Source organism: Aedes aegypti, chromosome 1 (genome assembly GCF_002204515.2).
Source record: "Aedes aegypti strain LVP_AGWG chromosome 1, AaegL5.0 Primary Assembly, whole genome shotgun sequence".
Taxonomy (NCBI): Eukaryota; Metazoa; Arthropoda; class Insecta; order Diptera; family Culicidae; genus Aedes; species Aedes aegypti.
In genome coordinates, this window is record NC_035107.1 from 251013592 (window position 1) to 251033514 (window position 19923).

At 39.4% G+C, this 19923-nt stretch overlaps 1 protein-coding gene across 3 annotated transcripts in view; it reads left to right on the plus strand.

The window, feature by feature from the left end:
* Positions 1 to 19923, plus strand: part of LOC5563715 (peripheral plasma membrane protein CASK) — a 706277-nt gene that overhangs the window by 378012 nt on the left and 308342 nt on the right. For 2 of the 3 annotated variants that reach the window (XM_021837537.1, XM_021837535.1), the window contains exon 6: positions 9775 to 9834. The exons of the other annotated variant lie outside the window; for it this stretch is intronic. In XM_021837537.1, the coding sequence (XP_021693229.1) occupies positions 9775 to 9834 (60 nt within the window). The remainder of the gene's footprint in view (positions 1 to 9774; positions 9835 to 19923) is intronic. 3 annotated transcript variants of the gene reach the window in all.

Below are 19923 nucleotides of genomic sequence, written 5' to 3' on the forward strand. Positions count from 1 at the left end.
ATACATATTTAGTGTACATAAGAAATCAACCATAAAATACGTAATGCTTTTGGAAGAAAAAATGTGATATAGCTCATTGCATCTTATAACTAAAAATAACACAGTAAACTTCAATATTGAACGAAGTTGTAAACATGTTAACATGTGTCTAATAAATTTTTACTTGAAATTGTTAATTTTTCAAAAATTCATACTTAAGATATATGTTTGAATTATACAGCAATGAATCGAGCAAAATTTCAAATCGATTCGGCATTAGAATATTTATTCTATACGTTCTGAAGGGGACCAGGCCGTTGGTCTGATGGTCATTTATCGAATTCCGTTAGGCTGATTGTACCCCGTTTGGCATAAAGTCGTTTGGCATAAATCCGTTTGGCATAAAGTCGTTTGGCATAATGGTCGTTTGGCATAATGGCAGTTTGGCATAATGGTCATTTGGCATAATGGCCGTTTGGTATAATGATTGACTTAAAATACATATCGGTATTTTTATTGTTTTACCGAGATGAACGCCGTTGAGCCCATATCAAAAAATGTTGGTAGGTTCTAAATAAGCGCGGTGTTCGTTCAGAGATTTTCCAAGCTAAGAATTTCAAAAATTGTTGTGTTATTAGAGAGCATTACTAAATAAAACTCGTGACGTGTCTCTACATCTCAAAACATAGAGAATCTTTGAGCTTGTTGCGATATAAATATGAAAAAAAAAAAGTAAATTGGTAAAGAAAGCATTAATGAATGTTTGCCCTTTACTGGCATAAACCAGATTTGCTGGTATGTCTGAAACATAGTATTTGGAAACTTGCAATCAGAAGACACAGTGTGTTTGTTTGACAAATTGAGACATGAATTTGCGAAAAAATACGCGTTTTAGTGAGACTCGAACTCACGACTCCGTGTACGCTAGACCGGCGCTTTAACCAACTAAGCTACAGAACACCTTATGTTTATGCCAGTAAAGGGCAAACATTCATTAATGTATCCCGAGTTGCGTCCTCCTGGCGCAGTTGGTCGTAGAGCGTGCGCCCGCACTGAGAGCTCAACGCATACTGAATTTCGTGCCGGCAAAGCATTCGGCTTATAGGTATGCGGCTGTAGAGCGTAAGAACTCAGTATCCATCAACAATTCGCTCTCACTTGCGATCGGGAGATACAAACGTGAGCGTGTTGGGGGTTTGGCATCTAAGTCCGAAAGACACATGGATTTGCGAAAAGAGATGTGTTTATAGTTAGTACTCGGATTCAGTTTGGCTTTCTATTCCGCAGAATCATAAGGTGTTCTGTAGCTTAGTTGGTTAAAGCGCCGGTCTAGCGTACACGGAGTCGTGAGTTCGAGTCTCACTAAAACGCGTATTTTTTCGCAAATTCATGTCTCAATTTGTCAAACAAACACACTGTGTCTTCTGATTGCAAGTTTCCAAATACTATGGTAAAGAAAGGTCGCAGTTATTCCTCAAAGGAACGCTTATAGAATATTTCGCTGCAGATCAAGCTCTGTCCCAGTTTGGACGTAACACTCGATGAAAATAACTTGATAAAAGAATGGATTTTTTGGCGAAATATAAAAAAGCTCTAATTAAAAGATCTATCAATGCGACTTAATGCAAAAATATCCTATATACGAGAGCAGATTATTTTTCGATTGAAATATTTAAGACTCTAACGCAAAAAAAAAAAATTTCAAAGCATAGCTCAAATAAACAACACGTCTTTAAAAGAAAATATAAGTGGCAAAACTTTTCAACAGTTCAATACAAATTCTAATTTTTGAAGTGTACATCAAAAACATCGTCTATTATCGAGAGAAGGGATAATTTGTGATAAAAATGATATTTATTCCAGCATATCTCGGAAGGAGATCACGCGTTTGTCCCAAAAAAAGTATATGTTAAATATTTGCAGGTTCTAAAGTAATTATCATTCTAGCAACACATTTGGAAAAAATTGATAAAACAGCAAAGTATAAAAATGGTTAAAATTTAGCTTTACTAAATATTAAATTTCAAACAGTATATATATATAAAGAACAGCTTATTTTTAAAAGAAGGCAAAATTTATAACTCAACCAATAGAAGAATAGGGGCCAAAAATTATTGCGGCATAATGAAACGAAAAGACATAAAAAGTGCGTTCAGAATCATCGAAGTGATTGTGCTACTCTTCCCAGAATGCCATTTTCCCGAATGACTGGTTTCCCCGAAAAGTGATGACGAGAAAGAACGATGAACAGTCAAAATAAGGAAGTATTCCGTCATTCTCGGCTATACACATGTTGACAAAAATGCTGAGAACGGTAAAACTCGAAAGAACTGCCAATTAAATAAAGAAGGGTGCATATTAGATGGTCAGTTTGTTTACCACCCTGAAATGAATAAAGTTACGACAATTATGAGTGCTAAAAACTTTTCGGGGAAGTGAGCTAGTCGGAGAAACGGAATATTAGGGGAACCGGCGCTCGGGGACACGACATTCGGGGAAAAATAGCACAACCCATCGAAGTAACTACAGTAATCGATTTTTCTTTTCGCTGATAATTTAAGCAGATCAATGTTATCGATTGCCGCCCTTTTGTCAGTTGGGAACAAAAAAAAATACTTAAAAAATATAGCTCCAAAGAACAGCCTATGTATAAAAGAAGGAGAAATTTATTGAGATTTTAAATCAACAGTTTTCATACCTATAATTATGGTTACATCATATATAGAAAAATGAAATAGAACAATTAAAAGAAGGGTAAATTTGTGATAAATATATAAACATTTTCAGTGCAAAAATTTGTTCCAAAAGCGAAACTCAAAAAAGGAATTAATATTTGAAAGAAGGGTAATTTCTGGATAAATAATAAAATACTAAGGACTGTTCATTAAAGAAAGTGGACACGTATTTTTTAAAGCAAACTGTTTATTTTCGAACAAATTCATGAGTTCTCTTGAAATACATGGAAATCAAAGTAATCTCGACCAAATTCACATAAGTTTAAACATTTATTGATCATTCCTGGATAATGCTCTGACTTTTCTCTTGATGCCTCCCATCGAATTTTGCACAACTTTCTTCGTAACTTTTCTTTGTGTTGCTTACCACATTTTCTTGAAAAAATCCATGGAACTTGCTTATCTTCCATCCTTCTTAAGATGTTGTTTGATTATTGCCCAATATTTCAAAATGGGGCATAGTTATGGGCAATTCGGTAGAATCTGCCATGTTTTAACAAATTCGAATTTTTCCTTCTTGATCATCTCTAAAGTAGCTGAAGCATAGTGAGTCGATGCCAGGCCTGGCCAAAACAATGGAGGCTTGTTATACTTCCGGTAGATGGACAGAAGACGTTTTTAAATGCATTCAGTTCTGTAATTTTCGCCGTTGATTGAACCCGTTGTGAAAAATGTAGTATTTTTCATACCGCAGGAGCAAATTGCTTGCCATAAAAAAACTTTTTTCCCAAATTTTTCAGTTCGGATGTATTGCACGTCGTCATAAGCATCTGTTTTTGAAACAGTGTCGAAAAATTGGAATTTGGACACTTCATAGAGGATATTATGGACTTTAAGGTAATACAAATAATGCTAACTAACAACCCATTCGGCCTAAAAATTTAGGCAAAAAGGGTCGTAAGACCAAAAACATTTATCTATATAAGGTGAAAATACAAACTATTGTTTTAAAAGGTTAACTAATTTTTCAGTGTTTTTACTTAAATGAAAACTGTTCTTCTATTTACATTCTACAGCAGATATTGTGGGCTTCAATGTAATACATATAATCTTGACCAAACTCCTACCAATCAATTCTGTCAAAAAAATCATTGATACCTGCGACCCATCAGCACTTTCAACCATTCTCGGCCTATCGACCGGTCGGCTTATCAACCTTTTCGTCCTAGTGGTATTCGACCTAACAATATTCGGTCGAACGGCGTTCGGCATAACGGGATAGAACTATTTGATTTTTACAGCGATGAATCGACTGAAATTTTAAATCTATGCGGCATTAGAATTTTCATTTTATACTCTAGAATACTTATATAGAAAGTATTGGCGGGACAATTAAAAGACCTTATTAAAATTGTGCAAAAGTGCAAGTTATTTTTAATAATATCCTTATCATTTTTTGACCATTTTTTTTAATTCAATATCACGGTCAGAATTGTTAAAACATCCACAGACTGTTAGTAACGGTTCAACTTTTGAATGGAATCGAATATAGTTTTTCTTTCCTCAACTGACTTCACTCTGGCGCCAAGCGAACGATTCAATCGCGTGCATGTGAAGCAACAATATCCATGTCCAGCGAGACTCAGGGCTAAGAAAGATCAAAATTGGAACCCGATCAATCTCACCACACTCTGACCCCACAAGCAAAATATTAAACAATCCAAAAACCATCAATATCGAATCAAATCCTATCAAAAACGTTTCAAGCATAATGTTTCAATCTGACGTATATGCAAAAATAAACAAATCGATATTTTCTTTGTATGCAACCATCTTTGATTGTTTTCAAATAAATTTCAATTACGTCCTACATGCACTTTACTCAGTGTTTCAAATTTCGCCACATACACCCTACGTTTGTAAAGCGACTGAAGTGTCAACATTTTCCAGCACGTACACCGTAGTAAAACGACCTAATATACAGAACCAAACCATAAAATTTCAATCAGCAGATACGTCATACTGTTTCCAAATCATGAACTCAAGAGTGGTCACGCATTCAGCCATCACCAGCGCCACCTCGCTCGAGCTGTGTATGAAAAGCGAGCTTTTTTCAAGGAATTTGTAACTTCAAAACGATACCGGTGCATCTGATGTTTCGCATGTGCAAAAAGAACTGTCAAACCGACGCATCAAGCAAGGTGTATGTGAGAAGCACAGAGCATTTGATAATTTTACCAGTTTTTCAAATTTGTTCAAAACAAATTGAAATTGCTTAATAGTGGTTTGTTTGTTCTTTTTTCAAGTTTAAGTAGATACGGCAATAGAAAAAATGAAAAAAAAAAACATTTTAAACAGGATTTAAAATGCTTAACAATAGGGCGTCTGCACCAGAGATATAGGATAATGTAACGGGTTGAGGAATAAAAATCGCCAAAAAATAACGGAAGCTCGTTTTTTTATGCCCGAATACGTCATTCAAAAGCTTTTCTTTTCTATCTCACGTTAAAAATATTCTCAGAATGGTATCATCATTGAATCTTTCAAAAAAGCACTTTCTACATTACTGGAACATTTTCTAGAAATAGTGGTATTTACTAATTTTGATTCCTATAATAATGGTTTACATAGATTTCCCATTGAGACTTACTATTATAGGAACACTCCCGTATTACTGGTGCAAAGGAGCAAAAAAGTTAAGGTTTTTAATTGTTTTCTACTATTTCCTTACTAAATTCAAAGATTTTTTTATACACATTCATATAATTTTTACAAGGGCCATGTTAGAAAAATACCCATGAAAATAATAATTGTCTTTAACACGCTTGAGTAAAATGGTATAAAAAACGACTACTTCATTATTTCTCAATAGTAATAGAGTAGAACGACATGCACTAAACAAAGGACACGGGTATACCACAAAAGATCAAAGAAAACTGGTCGCAGTGGTTCATCAAGAACAGAAACAGAAAAAAACACGCTTGAAACCGCACTACCACTATTATTAGGACACACACTACCACTTGATCAGCCACCCTATATTGCATCGCATTTTTCCCGAATCCTCCCGAGTGTTAGATACGCCGTTTTGAAAAAGCATGCTTGCTTTTTTCAGCTCAAGCGTGTGCTAGAAAAAGGGCATAAGCCGCATGATCGATTTCTCTTCACCAATCCTTTCTTCTGTAAATAAAGGTACTTTCAAGCAGTTTCTCTTCTCATGATACTAGACGGCAATGCAATCTTGCATCCAGAGAAGAAAAATTGCTAACAAGCTTGCATCTAGTCACCTTTATTCACAGAAGAGAAATCGAACATGCGATACGCCCTTATTCTAGCACACGCTTGATCCAGGGAAAACTAGCAAACGTTCATATTAGGGTAACCAATATATTTCGGACCCCCTGTGCCATTTTCCTGCAAATTTCGCAGTTTAAGGGGGCAGGATCCGTCATTGATTTCGGAATTTTCAAAAGCAGTTTTTTCGTTCAAAATCGAGAATATATACAGGAAAATACGTTCACTGTATTCTATTTGTGGGCTTCGTAGCCGTGCGGTTAGTGTCAGCAAGGCATTTAGCCGCATCGTGCTAAGGATTGTGGGTTCGATTCCCGCCTCAGGCCGAAAAACTTTTCGACAGGAATGTTTTCCGACTGTGCCGCTGGGCGTTGCATGCTAGTCCGTTGTCTAGTGTGGTGCTTCCTTCAAAGGGCAAATAGCCCACTGAAAACATTAACGTGTAGTGTCTTTATTCTAGAACCGAAACACAGTGAACACATTTTCATCGAAAAATTTTCAGTTTTGAACAGAAAAACTGCTTTTGAAGTTTTGATGATGACGATGATTACGATGACGAAACGGTGAACGTTAAATCGAAAGCCCAACTCAATTCGCATCCATTTGGAAAGATAGGACTATTCCGCACTAGCATCAACCGTATGTACATAGAAAATGTGTTTATCTTATCTGAAATTAATTTAATTTAATCGGTTCATCCATGCAACCGTTACAACACGTTACACACAGAAATTGGAGCCGTCAGAAATTTTTCAAATGTAAACAAAAACTTTTTTCAAATTTCTGAACTAAGAGCGTTCATTTTTTCGGTTTTCCATTGTTAATCGATTGATTAGACTATGGGCAAGCATATTATACAACCAGTGTCATGGACTTTGTCACCAAACGTTAAAAAATGCCGGGGGTCCAAAATATATAATTTGAGGGTCCAAAATGATGAAAAACAGTGCTTCACAATTCAATTATTTTCAACGGTGCTACGAACGGCTATATTCTTGGAGGCGGCGCAACCAATTAGTCGTAAGCCGTTTTCGCTCGTCAGCCGGTGAACTCTCCACTCCATAGTCGGTGTGAACTCTTCCTCCTGGCCAACCTGAGCGTTTAGATCTCCTGTGATAATTTTGACGTCGTGGCTTGGGCAGCTGTCGTACTCGCGTTCGAGCTGCGCTTTAAAAGCGTCTTTATCATCATCAGTGCTTCCAGAGTGAGGGCTGTGCACGTTTGTTATGCTGAAGTTGAAGAACCGGCCTTTGAGCCTCAACTTGCACATTCTCTCATTGAATTGCCACCACCCGATCACGCGTCTCTGCATATCACCCATCACGATGAAAGCTGTTCCCAGCTCGTGTGTTTTGCCGCAGCTCTAGATGTACAGTTACCTATAACGTTTGCACCATTGATCCCTTCCAACAAACTTTATGCAACGCTACGATGCCGAATTCGCGGTCCTTCAGTACATCGGCAAGTATGCGTGTGCTCCCGAGGGCACTGATACAACTTGAACATTTAGTGTAATGTCCAACAGAATGTTAACATGTTCATCACTTCGCATACTTTCGATTAATGTTTTACCGGGCGTTAACATTTTCATGACTTCGCAAAAATCTACGTAAGAAAATGTCAAAATTCAAGCGTTAACATGGTTAAAAGGTCACATCACCACAAGGCGCTAATACAGCTTGAAAATTTCGATTGATGTCCTACTAGGCGTTAATACGCTCATGACTTCTCAAAGATCTACATTCGAAAAGGTTCACTTTTGGCCGCTGATACAGCAAGAAATTTCGATGGGAAATGTTAACGCCCTCATGTCTCGTAAAAATCTATGGGAGATAAGGTCAAAACTCATGACATCGCAAAGATCAGTCAGAATACTACAAGGCTTTGATACAGTTAGGGAATTTTGATTGAAGAATTATAGAAGGGCGTTAACATGCTTATGACCTCGCAGAGATCTACGTCAGATAAGGTTTACACTAGGGCATGCTCATGATCCCGGAAAGAACAATTTGAGACAAGGACCAATTTTCTACAGGGCGCTGATATAGCTTAGAAATTTCGGTTGATGTTCTACAGGGTGCTGTCCTTATTTTGCAAAGATGTATTACAACACTTATCATTTTTTTATAAATTTGGGCGATAAAAGTCTGAGAAAAGCTTCTTGGTCGTCGACAAAGCGTGACTAAGCAGGACTGACAGCTGATTTTCCCCCCTCTCTTAAGTTTTTCTTTTACACATTTTATATCATGTACATTAGTTTTTTTTCATGAGAGTAGTAACAAAAATCAACAAATGGGCTTTCTTAAAATGGTAATGCATGAACGTGTACATGAAGGACATCTGAACCACAATGAATCGCTTTGCTAAAAATTTGACTTTTGAATGATTCTACTAAAATTTAATTTATAAGGCCATTCATTTGTCGATGAAATAATTATGGATATGCCTCTGATTCAACACAACTAGTATCACTGATAGCACTCTACAAATATTTCTAAACAGGAGTGTCAATGTACCGTCAAGCTACCATTCACCGTGCATTTAAGAAAAATTTGCACTGCAACAAATTGTATAACTTTGCCAAAGAATTTGATGCGTACTAGAATACCACTACGTAGCGTGCAATTATATAATAATTCAGGAAAAAAATATAAAACTAGTGTTGGATAACAAAAAATACTATAAAAATATGTTTGAAAATGTAATGTTAAAGTCGCCTTGTACCGTGCTATGTCACCATTTACCGTGCACACTAGTGCACCATTCACCGTGCATATAGTTTTCGTCATGATTTAATTTTGTATCTTGAAGAAACGTTTGTTAATGGAGCAACTATGTTGCTAGTAGTGTGCGCACTTATTTTTAAGAATATTAAAATCTTCATTTATAATAAAAACCATAAAACGTTTAAAAATTTACTAAATAAATAATTTTTCATTGAAATCGTTATAGGAGGTTTGACTGTATTGTCCAAACCATTTCATATTCACTCAAACACTCAATATGAAGTTTTTTAATCACGACATAACAATAAATCTAATATTACCGAATAATTTCAAGCTTTTTACAGTAATGCACGGTAATGGGAACCATACATATTAAAAAGGGTCCATTTACCGTGCATTTGGGTTTTGACTGAAACACAATGAAAAATTAAAAATTGCATAAAATTTCATTGCTCATACGATGAAATACATCTAACTAGTAGTATCCACAGTGTAAACTTGTTGAAATTTTGAAAAATTTCATACTCTAACGTTAAAATGAAAAATGGTAATTTTTGGCATTTCTACTAAGAGTGTTGAAAAATCTCATTATCGAACAGAATTCACATGATTTTGACTACATAAACTAGGTTTTTCAAAATGTTTTGTGACAAAAACTACTTCATTTTATTAGTTTTATCTTATTTTGCTGACAAAAGAATAATTTGTGAAAATTGTATGAATATTTTGTAGGAATTTGTATATGTGCACGGTGAATGGAGCCCGCACGGTGACTGGTGACTTAACGGTAATACAAATCGATATTGTCACTATGTCATCTCACTCATACGTACTTAATTGCATCATCATACCTCTCGATATCATTCGATATGTAACTCTACTCGGAAGCTCACAGAAATTTCTCATTACATTCTGTTCTTCTCTTTCTCTTTTTCTATGTCCGTTGCTTTCTTGATTTCTCCGATCCGACATCCAACTAACCAAAAAAACCACACCAACCCAACTTCAACGCTAACAATTATAACAACGACATCAAATACAACAACAACAATAACCACATCAACATCAACAACAATCCCAAAATTCAATCCAACCACCAGAACCACTCCGGACGTATTTGAGTCCCCGAGGAAAGCTCTACCTAAAGTCCGACGGCGAGGGTAAGCACACGAAGAATCGTTTAGAGCACAGATTGTTCACATTTTTATATCGCATATTTGATGGTGCTAGAAAAGCTCGATTTTTTTACGTTTTGCAAGTTTCTTCTATCTGCGCAATGTTGTTTCGGTTGATGAGTTTTCACACAGTGGTGATGGCAGCGGGATCTGTTCGGAGGGAAACTGGACATTAGGGTGGCCCATAATGATCAATCTTCTTAAACCTTAAGTTATACCCCCCAAATATCTTCTTTCTCATGGCCAAAAAGTAGTTGAATTAGTTTTGCCATATATTTGGTCGATTTCTCTACACAAACTTCAAGTTCGATAAGCCCTAAGAGTTGACGGATTCCACTCAAACTTTTAAAGTAGCATCTATTTTTTTCACATAAAAATGGGCCACATTACCGGACAGTAATTCGTTCCATCCCGTGTTATCGTTTCGCTTCACTGTTTCGGGTTTCATTTGTGTTTGTGTTGTTACTACAGTTTTGCCCAGTCATAATCAAATTCTCACTGTACGCTTTCCCTTTTTTCTTCCTGATCCTGTTTTTGTTGATGCCGTCATTTCAAAACTAATAAAATTCCGCAATTTATCTTATGGAATCGTTGATGTTTCGATGTTTGTTTGAAGCTGCTTCGTAACGTGACCGCCAAGTGGAAGAGTGCATCTGAAATGTTTACTCAAGCTTTGTTGTTTTGACTCGGATTTCGGATGGATTTTTCCTATTGAAGTTTTAACTTTTGAACACTATTTCTTAGGTTTCTTGCCATTTCAAGTAAGTTATAACGAATAACGCAAGAACCTGTGCTTATTGCACTGCTTCATTTAATGATCAATCAATATACACGCTTCATACACTTTAAAATCAGCAATTTCACGCACAAGTATCACAACAAAATCTTATCATTTATTGTTACTTCACTTTCAATGTCGTAATGTTTTGTTATATTGTTCAACTGTTATATTTCAATCAATGTTTCAATGTTAGTTATTCATGTCTCCATTGATTTAATGCTAATCTCATTAGATTGTTAACTTTTCAAAAATGTTGGTTACTGTTATTCTAAATTTATTTTTATTTTTTTTATATATTTTATATATTAAATGATGAAGCAGAAGTTGTTCTAAATTCAGCTTGTCAAAGTTAATCATCTTTGTTGTCTTGTGATTTTAACAAGAACAAACAGCTGTCATAATTTTGTCGTAATTCGCGTTCACATCCGAGCTTGGGAACTGTTCACAAGCGAAAACATTAATGAAGAATCAGTATTCCCTGAAGTCATTATTGAAGAACCGATAGAAAAAGTCATGAAAAAAAAACACTGCATCAGTATCTTGTAAGTGAGTGAGAGATATCTTGTTTAATTAAGGGCACAATCTATGTTCGGAGTAATTCCTGAGAATATAAGAAAGAGAATTAATTGAGTTTTACAGTTCTTTAGCTCGCTGATAGCCTGATCGTCATCGTCATTGTTCATCCTATTTTCGCCGATTTTTCGCTACATTTTCACCGATCGAAAACTGCTGAAAGCTGCCCTTCCACCTGACAGCCGTTTTAGCGGTCAGCAAATACTCTTCCTAATAATTGCACATGGCGGGCACTGGCACGGTATTGTGCCGCGCGTTATTGACCGTTGCATGAAATCTCCGCACATCGTTCCCGTACATGGTATATTGAGCTTCACCTATCATACCTTCGTGCTGTCTTTTCATTTTGCTGTGTTGGTTTGTTTTCTTTGTTTTGTTGGATACCGACCACAAGCTAACGGCTTCTGGCGACATTATTCACGTCTGTCACTCTCTGGCACTCTTCATCGAACCAGTCGGTTTTATCAGAGTTCTGAACCTGTTGCTCTGGTTCTCAATAGTTTCAAGTTCTTTTCGGACATCCTACTATGGTGAGCCGTTCGAACCGTAAAACTATAGAGAAAGACGAGATCCCGTTCGAACTTCTCAAGGACGGAAATGAGCAGCTTTAGCAGTCGATACACCGAGCACTTCTGAAGTAATGAGAGAACGAGGAGATGCCCACCGTCTGGTTGGATGGCTTCATACGCCTGATCTACAAGAAAGTGCACAAACTGGAGCGTGTCAATTACATAGGAATTACCTTGCTGAATACTGTCGCGCATTCTGTTTTACAGACCCAGATTGCTCGAGCAGTACTTCGTTGGCAAAACTCCTAGCCGATTTTCGTGAGGGCCTATCCTAAACGGACCAGATGTTTACTTCGCGAATGATAATCCGGGAGTATAACTTGCAGACTCAAGATCTGTTACTTGATTTCAATACGGCTTACAATTCAATAAAAAGAAATAAACTGTGGCAGATAATGTTTTAGCATGGTTTTCCGGAAAAACTATTTAGTCCAGTTCGAAATCAAACTGTTCGGATTGCGGACGAGGTATCAACCTCGTTTGTGACGTTTGATGGATTGAAGCAGGGCGACGCACTTAAGAATTAACTGTTCAACATTGCACATTGGTTCCACAGCTATATCTAGGAAGACAAAAATGTTTGCGTCTAAACTGCCAGTCTTAGATATATGGTATCTTCGGGAAAGTTTCTCCATATTTTTTAGACATTTTTTCAGTGTTGTGAAATTATGATGGCTCGCGTGGATTAGGAAATCAGTATATAAACTTTTTTGCGGATGCATTTAGACCAACACAATGTTCTACAATGTTTTAAAGCAATCGATTTGGAGTAGCTTCGCCCAGGAACCTAAATTTCTATCTTTTATTGTTCGCGAGTTATGATATTTTTTATTTAAACAAATAAATTAGGGTGGTCCTGAAACATCAGTTTTTTCTCCATAACTTTTTATGCGATAACTTCTCGTTAAAACTTTGTACCGAGCACTTTTAGCAATTTCAATTTCGCAACGTTTTCCCGAGAAAATCACTGTTATATCTCTTATGATTTAAAAGTCATCGTAGATTTTCTTCGAAAAAATGATTGTTTTCAAATGTCGATATCTCTGAAATGTGCAAACGGATGTTACATAATTTCGATGCCATTAGAAAGATTATCTTTTTTTACTATGAATGGTGAGAAAACTGTGTTTTGGACGTTTTTTGTTTGAAGAGAATAATTAAATTTTGAAAATAATGTTTTTTTGAACGAAAAACGTATATACTTTTGGGTGGCTTCACCAAAAATGTGCACAATTGGATTTTATAAAAGTGTCTAATATAAAGTTATCATAAAAATCAACGCTTTAGGATCCCAGGTGGTCGTTCCTGGGATATTTCGATGGTCATAATGTGCCAGGGTGGTCACTCATCTATAACTGAACTAGAAGTGACACAGGTATTCTCGTATTTTCTCGTTGATTATTCGTTGCTTGATGTTTTTACGACTGGCTTGCAGGGTCTGACACCAACTCCCTAGATTTCCGGAGGACCATTCCCCCTAAATGTTCGGCAGACCATAGTACGCAGTTAGCTTAGAGTCCTACTCTGGCACTCGGACGATGATCAGCCGCCCCTGACATGGGGAACAGACGCTGTTGTGAGCCTCTCCTAACATGGAGTACAGACGCTCCAGGTTTGCAGAAGCAAAAAGAGGAGGCTAAGGACCGCACAGATGGGTCTATTTTATTCCTTCAGGTACGCGAGGCACCAATGGTACGCCATGCCCAGCCATTTACCAAACATCAAGCAACGAATAATCAACGAAAGAATACAAACCGGGACAATCGGCAAAGACCACAGTAACGTAAAGGGACTAGCGATTGGAAGCTCGATACGTGGAACTGTAAATCTCTCAACTTCATCGGGAGCACACGCATACTCGCCGACGTGCTGAAGGACCGTGGATTCGGCATCGTAGCGTTGCAGGAAGTGTGCTGGAAGGGATCAATGGTGCGAAAGTTTAGAGCTAACCATACCATCTACCAGAGCTGCGGCAACACACATGAGCTGGGAACATGCAGAGGTGCGTAATCGAGTGGTGGCTGGTGTGAAAGAATGTGTATGTTGAGGCTTAAAGGCCGCTTCTTGAACTTCAGCATAATAAACGTGCACAACCCTCCGGAAGCACTGATGATGATAAAGATGCTTTTTACGCGCAGCTCGAACGCGAGTACGACAGCTGCCTAAGCCATGACGTCAAAATCATCATAGGAGATCTAAAGGCTCAGGTTGGCCAGGAGGAGGAGTTCAGACTGACTATTGGAAAGTTCAGCGCCCACCGGCTGACGAACTAAAATGGGTTACGACTCATTGACGCCTCCAATAATATGGCCATTCGTAGCACCTACTTCCAGCACAGCATTCCATATCCAAAACAACTGGAGATCACCACAGCAGACAGAATCACAAATCAACCACGTTCTGATTGATGGACGGCACTTCTCCGACATCATCGACGACAGGACCTATCGTGGCGCTAATATCGACTCTGACCACTATCTGGTGATGGTTAAACAGTGCCCAAAACTCTCCGTCGTTAACAACGTACGGTACCGACGGCCGCCCCGGTATGACCTAGAGCGACTCGAGCAACCGGATGTCGCAGCGGCATACGTGCAGCACCTCGAGGCTACATTACCGGAAGAGGGTGAGCTGGAGAACAGTGAAGGCAGCCATCAACAATGCAGCTGAGAGCAACGTCGGGTACGTGGGACGGAATCGACGGAACGATTGATTCGACGAGGAATGTAGGCAGATTCTGGAAGAGAAGAATGCAGCGCGGGGGGTCATGCTGCAGCAAGAGACCCGGCAGAACGTGGAGCGTTATAGACGGAAACAGCAACAGCAGACCCGTTTCTTTCGGGAGAGAAAACGCCGCCTGGAGGAGACGGAGTGCGAGGAGATGGAACAGCTGTGCCGGTCTCAAAAAACACGCAAGTTCTATCAGAAGCTCAACGCATCTCGCAACGGCTTCGTGCCGCGAGCCGAGATGTGCAGGGATAAGGATGGGAGCATTTTGACGGACGAGCATGAGGTGATCGAAAGGTGGAAGCAGCGCTTCGACGAACATCTGAATGGCGCTGGGAATAGGCAATAAGGGTTAGGACAACGGAGGAAATGCCTTCGTTGGTACTGCGGAGGATGGAAACCTACCAGCCCCCACTTTGAGGGAGGTTAAGAATGCCATTCACCAGCTCAAGAACAATAAAACTGCTAGTAAGGATGGTATAGGAGCTGAACTCATAAAGATGGGCCCGGAGAGACTGGGCATTTGTCTGCACCGGCTGATAGGCACAATCTGGGAAACAACAGCTACCGGAGGAGTTGAAGGAAGGGGTAATATATATGCCCCATCTACAAGAAAGGCGACAAGTTAGATTGTGAGAACTTTCGAGCGATCACCATTCTAAATGCGGCCTACAAAGTATTATCCCAGATCATCTTTCGTCGTCTGTCACCTGTTGTAAACGAGTTCGTGGGAAATTATCAAGCCGGCTTCGTTGACGGCCGATCAACAACGGACCAGATCTTTACTGTACGGCAAATCCTCCAAAAATGTCGTGAATACCAGGTCCCAACGCATCACCTTTTCATCGATTTCAAGGCGGCATACGACAGTATCGACCACGTAGAGCTATGGAAAATCATGGACGAGAACAGCTTTCCCGGCAAGCTCACGAAACTTATAAGAGCGACGATGGAAAGTGTGCAAAATTGAGTGAAGGTTTCAGGCGAACATTTCAGTTCATTTGGATCCCGCCGGGGACTACGACAAGGTGATGGACTTTCGTGCCTGTTGTTCAACATTGCACTCGCGGATGATATGGACATTGTCGGCAGAACATTTGAAAAGGTCGCAGACCTGTACACCCGCCTGAAACGCGAGGCAGCGAAAGTTGGACTGGTGGTGAATGCAGCCAAGACAAAGAACATGCTAGCTGATGGAGCCGAGCGCGACAGGGCTCGCCTAGGTAGCAGTGTTACGATACACGGGGATACGTTCGAGGTGGTCGATGAGTTCGTCTACCTTGGATCCTTGCGGACGGTTGACAATAACGTTAGCCGTGTAATACAGAGGCGCATCATCAGTGGAAGTCGGGTCTACTACGGCCTCGACAAGAAGCTGCGGTCAAAAAAGATTCACGCCCGCACCAAATGTATCATGTACAAAACGCTCATACCGTAGTCCTCTACGGGCATGAATCGTGGACGGTGTGTGGCGGCGAAGGATGAACCACAAGCTCGCCCAACTCTACGGCGAACCCAGTATCCAGAAGGTGGCCAAAGCTGGAAGGATACGATGGGCAGGGCATGTTGCAAGAATGCCGGACAGCAATCCTGCAAAGATAGTGTTCGCTTTGGATTCGGTTGGTACAAGAAGGCGTGGAGCGCAGCGAGCAAGGTGGGCGGATCAAGTGCGTATCGATTTGGCCAACGTGGGGCGGAACCGAGGATGAAGAGATGCGGCCACGAACCGAGTGTTGTGGCGTGAAATTGTTGATTCAGTGTTATCTGTTTAGATGTTGACTAAATAAATGAATGAGGCAACAAGGCAAGTATTACAGCTTTACTCCAGGAAGTGAAGATCTAGACGAAATTACAATAACATGTTTGAGGAGCGCACTGTTATCGCAGTACAATATGGGAGAAGCTCCGCAAGAACGCAAACGCACTCGTATGAAAATCAGCAGGGTCGTCGTACGCTCCGCCGAGCTGGACAGTAGTGTACTATGCCCAAATATTGGATGTGCCAACCGATAAGCTGACCGAGCGTTTTCCGGTAACCACCGGAGCAGCAGGCTGTGGAGAGGAGAAGCAGACTGACCAGCGCGAGGGAGTACGCCAGTTGAAAGCTGTGCAACGAAGACTTCGCAAGCGTATTTCTCATAAACGGCCGGGAATCTATCGTCGACTTCTGCAGTTTGTCACGGATGAGCAACCTGAACTAAAGAGTTCACTCACAATGATCATAAGGTGATCTAATACAGCACTGATCAGGGAAATTGTACTGTAGTAGAAGACGATGGAATATTTCATCGTAAAACTCAGAGCAGCATGAAAGTGTTCTAAACATTGATGCAGGTGAGTTAACAGAAGCACCAGCTAGAGCGTTTGATGCGTTTGATGTCGACGAAACTGAATTCTAGAAATCAGCTAAGTCCAACGTTCTGGTGGAACGAAAGACTCAGCATCCTTCGTGAAGCCTGCTGAAGAACCTAAAGCTGCGTTCAGAAAGCTAGATCGGAAGTCAAAATACTACAGCATATGCCACGTCCATACTGACTTTCAGCAGATAGCACAAGATAGCATGATCCGGAACAATATGCGGAGATTTTAAGCAACGGTCAATTATCTTTAAATTGATATTGGAGGGATCATCGAGGTAGGGAGGTATTGAGTTATGGTACACAAAATCAGTGCAACTGCGTTTGAAGAAATTCATGGAGGAAGCCATGAACTCTAAAGTTTACTAAGGTTCTCTTGCTACTCCAGAATTACTTGTTTGATACTCCAGTATCGCCTGATCAACTGCACTTACACAAGGAATCAATCAGATGACTACTTGGGACTAACAGACATCCTCAGTGTGCTATTATGATTGAAGAATGAGAGCGTAGAAACACAGTGTTTTTCCGTTTCTGGTTCTAGCAAATGCAAAGAACGAATAGATCAAATGCGATAGATTAAGAGTGGAAGGTAGAAGCAAGTGAAAGATTGAACTACAAATACGAGGAAAGGGACGGACCTGTGATTGAACCCATGTCCTTCTGCTTATTAAGCAGTAGCGGTGACCACAGACTCCACCAACAATGGTGAACAGATAAGGGAAGATCCAAATAAGACGTCCATCGTTTTTTCAGGATTTCTAGAACCCCACCCCTCCCTCCTCTGTCGCGCTTTTACAATACCGTAAAACGGAGTAACTTTGATAGTTTTTTTCGAAAAAAACTTAAATATTTATGCATGCTGTTTCAAAGAATTTTAATTCATATTTTTAAAACAAGTACTGGCATCCTAACTATCGATTCCAGTTGATAGATTTCCAAAAGATTTATTCTTAATGGATATATAATTTTTCATGTAATCGAAAGTCGGTTTTCTGTTTTGGGGTAACTTTGATAATGGAGCATCACTCGAACAAAATTGAATGAATTACAGAACATTTGTAGGGTGTTGCATATCTTTAGGCGTTTAACGCTATATGGAAATTTCTGACTTAGATTACAAAAATGGTTCCAGTTTGTAAAAATAGTATTCGCTAAGAGTTTTGAGACCGAATTCGAGTTCTACTATAACTAGGCTATCAAGTATAAGTGACGAATTCATTATGACTTCATCAAATAGTTATCGTAGAACAGATTGTTTGAGAGCATTTCAAAATTGCTAAAATCTTTTAAATTTTCCATTTATGCATATAAATCCTCAAATGTACTTGATTCCAACGGAAATAGCTTTAACATGCAGTGTCATACTAATACTCTTTACTTTTGCATTCGTTTTGCTTAACAGATTAACAGGAACTTTGTTATTTCGTCTAGTATGTTGAGAGTCTCGCATTATCAAAGTTACCCGCATTATCAAAGTTACCCCGTTTTACGGTACCTGTTACATGCACTGTCACACTTCCGTAGACACTCCCTCCTCCCCCAAATCATGGACGTTATTTATTTATGATCCCCAAGGTAAGTTAGAGGCAATTTAATTTCTTGGATATTTAAATTTGTTTGTGATGTTTTTTGCGATTAAATAAAACAGATGCATCAGCAGTGCAAATCGAAATTGATTGCAACATTGAAATCATCAGCTGAAGATGCACCGGTGCATGGTGGTTAAGGTGATTGTAGAACGAAGCCACACCTCAAATTTTAAAGAGCACAAGACTTAACAACCAAACAGCGCTTCGCGTTAAAAATCTATCCCATTGGTCACCACCACCAAGCAAGCAAGTTGATTGGTTTTCAACGCGAACTGTTGTCAGATACTCTCGTCTTGTGCACTTGAAAATTTCAAGTTTGGCTTTGTTTGATAATCACCTTAAATATGCAAATGGGTATTTCATTCTTTCCAGAGTCGTTTAATGATGCCATTTGGTGTGTTTGATCAACCATCGAAAATGCAAATAAAACTGTTGAGTAAACACTCGTTAAATGGCACGGCTCACGTTTTATTAAATTTAAACGCGAACTTATAGATGTACGTATTTTTATTGCATTCGATTGATTACTGCCAGGAACGTTCCGGTACAAACAACAGGAATGCCGATTCAACCTCAAACTACGGATGCACGTATGTCCTTCCGAATTCCAGATATTGATACTGCTGCTTCGAAGAAGAATCCTTGATTCACCATTTGCTTACACGGCCACTTCTGTGACTGTAACGATGACGTTGGCGATGACACAGAGTTAACTCTCGAGTTTTGTCACTGGTCGCACTGTGGTTCAGATTTTAAAGTTCAAAATTAACTATTTACTATTGTAGGTGAATGTTTGACTTTGTTTTGCCACTAAAAACCATGTTTGGAAATTGGGTTTTTGCTAAACTGAACCACTGTGGGTCGAAGTGCTTGCTCATGTTACACTGATCCGTCTTGCAGTGCTTCCACACGGCAAACATCAGCACAGCACTCGTCGATATGCAGATAACGAGAAAAGTTGCGCCATTGAACCCGAACGCCTCTCGTTTGGGTGAAACTCTTCAAGTTGTGCATTTCAGTACTGCGGGGAATAGCTGCAGTGCTTGCGGGGTATATTTTGCCGGGTTTTAACTCCTACTTGTATGTTTTCTGCTAGATCTAACTGCGCGACGGAAGACGAGCTACGGGTAAGTTGCCATGCAATCCGTATGCATCGATGGCACTTTTACAGGACTAGACTGGGTTGCAGCAAAAGTTGTGGTTTTGGAGCTACAAGCGAAATTTGGGTAACCGCAACGATGCAGTTGGCACTCAATCGAGTTTCGGCACCACCGCCGCATGGTTGAAGTGTACTGCTTTGAAATAAACAACGAGGAAGGATGGGCTTAGCTGTGGAGGCTGTAAGCAATGTAAAGGCTTAAGTATATAAAACATTTGTTTTTATTGATATTTTGGTCATGATTTGTTGTTAGAGTCAATTCTGTACGAGCTCTCTTGAAAAACATTGGAAATTCGTAATTTTTTTTTCATAGATT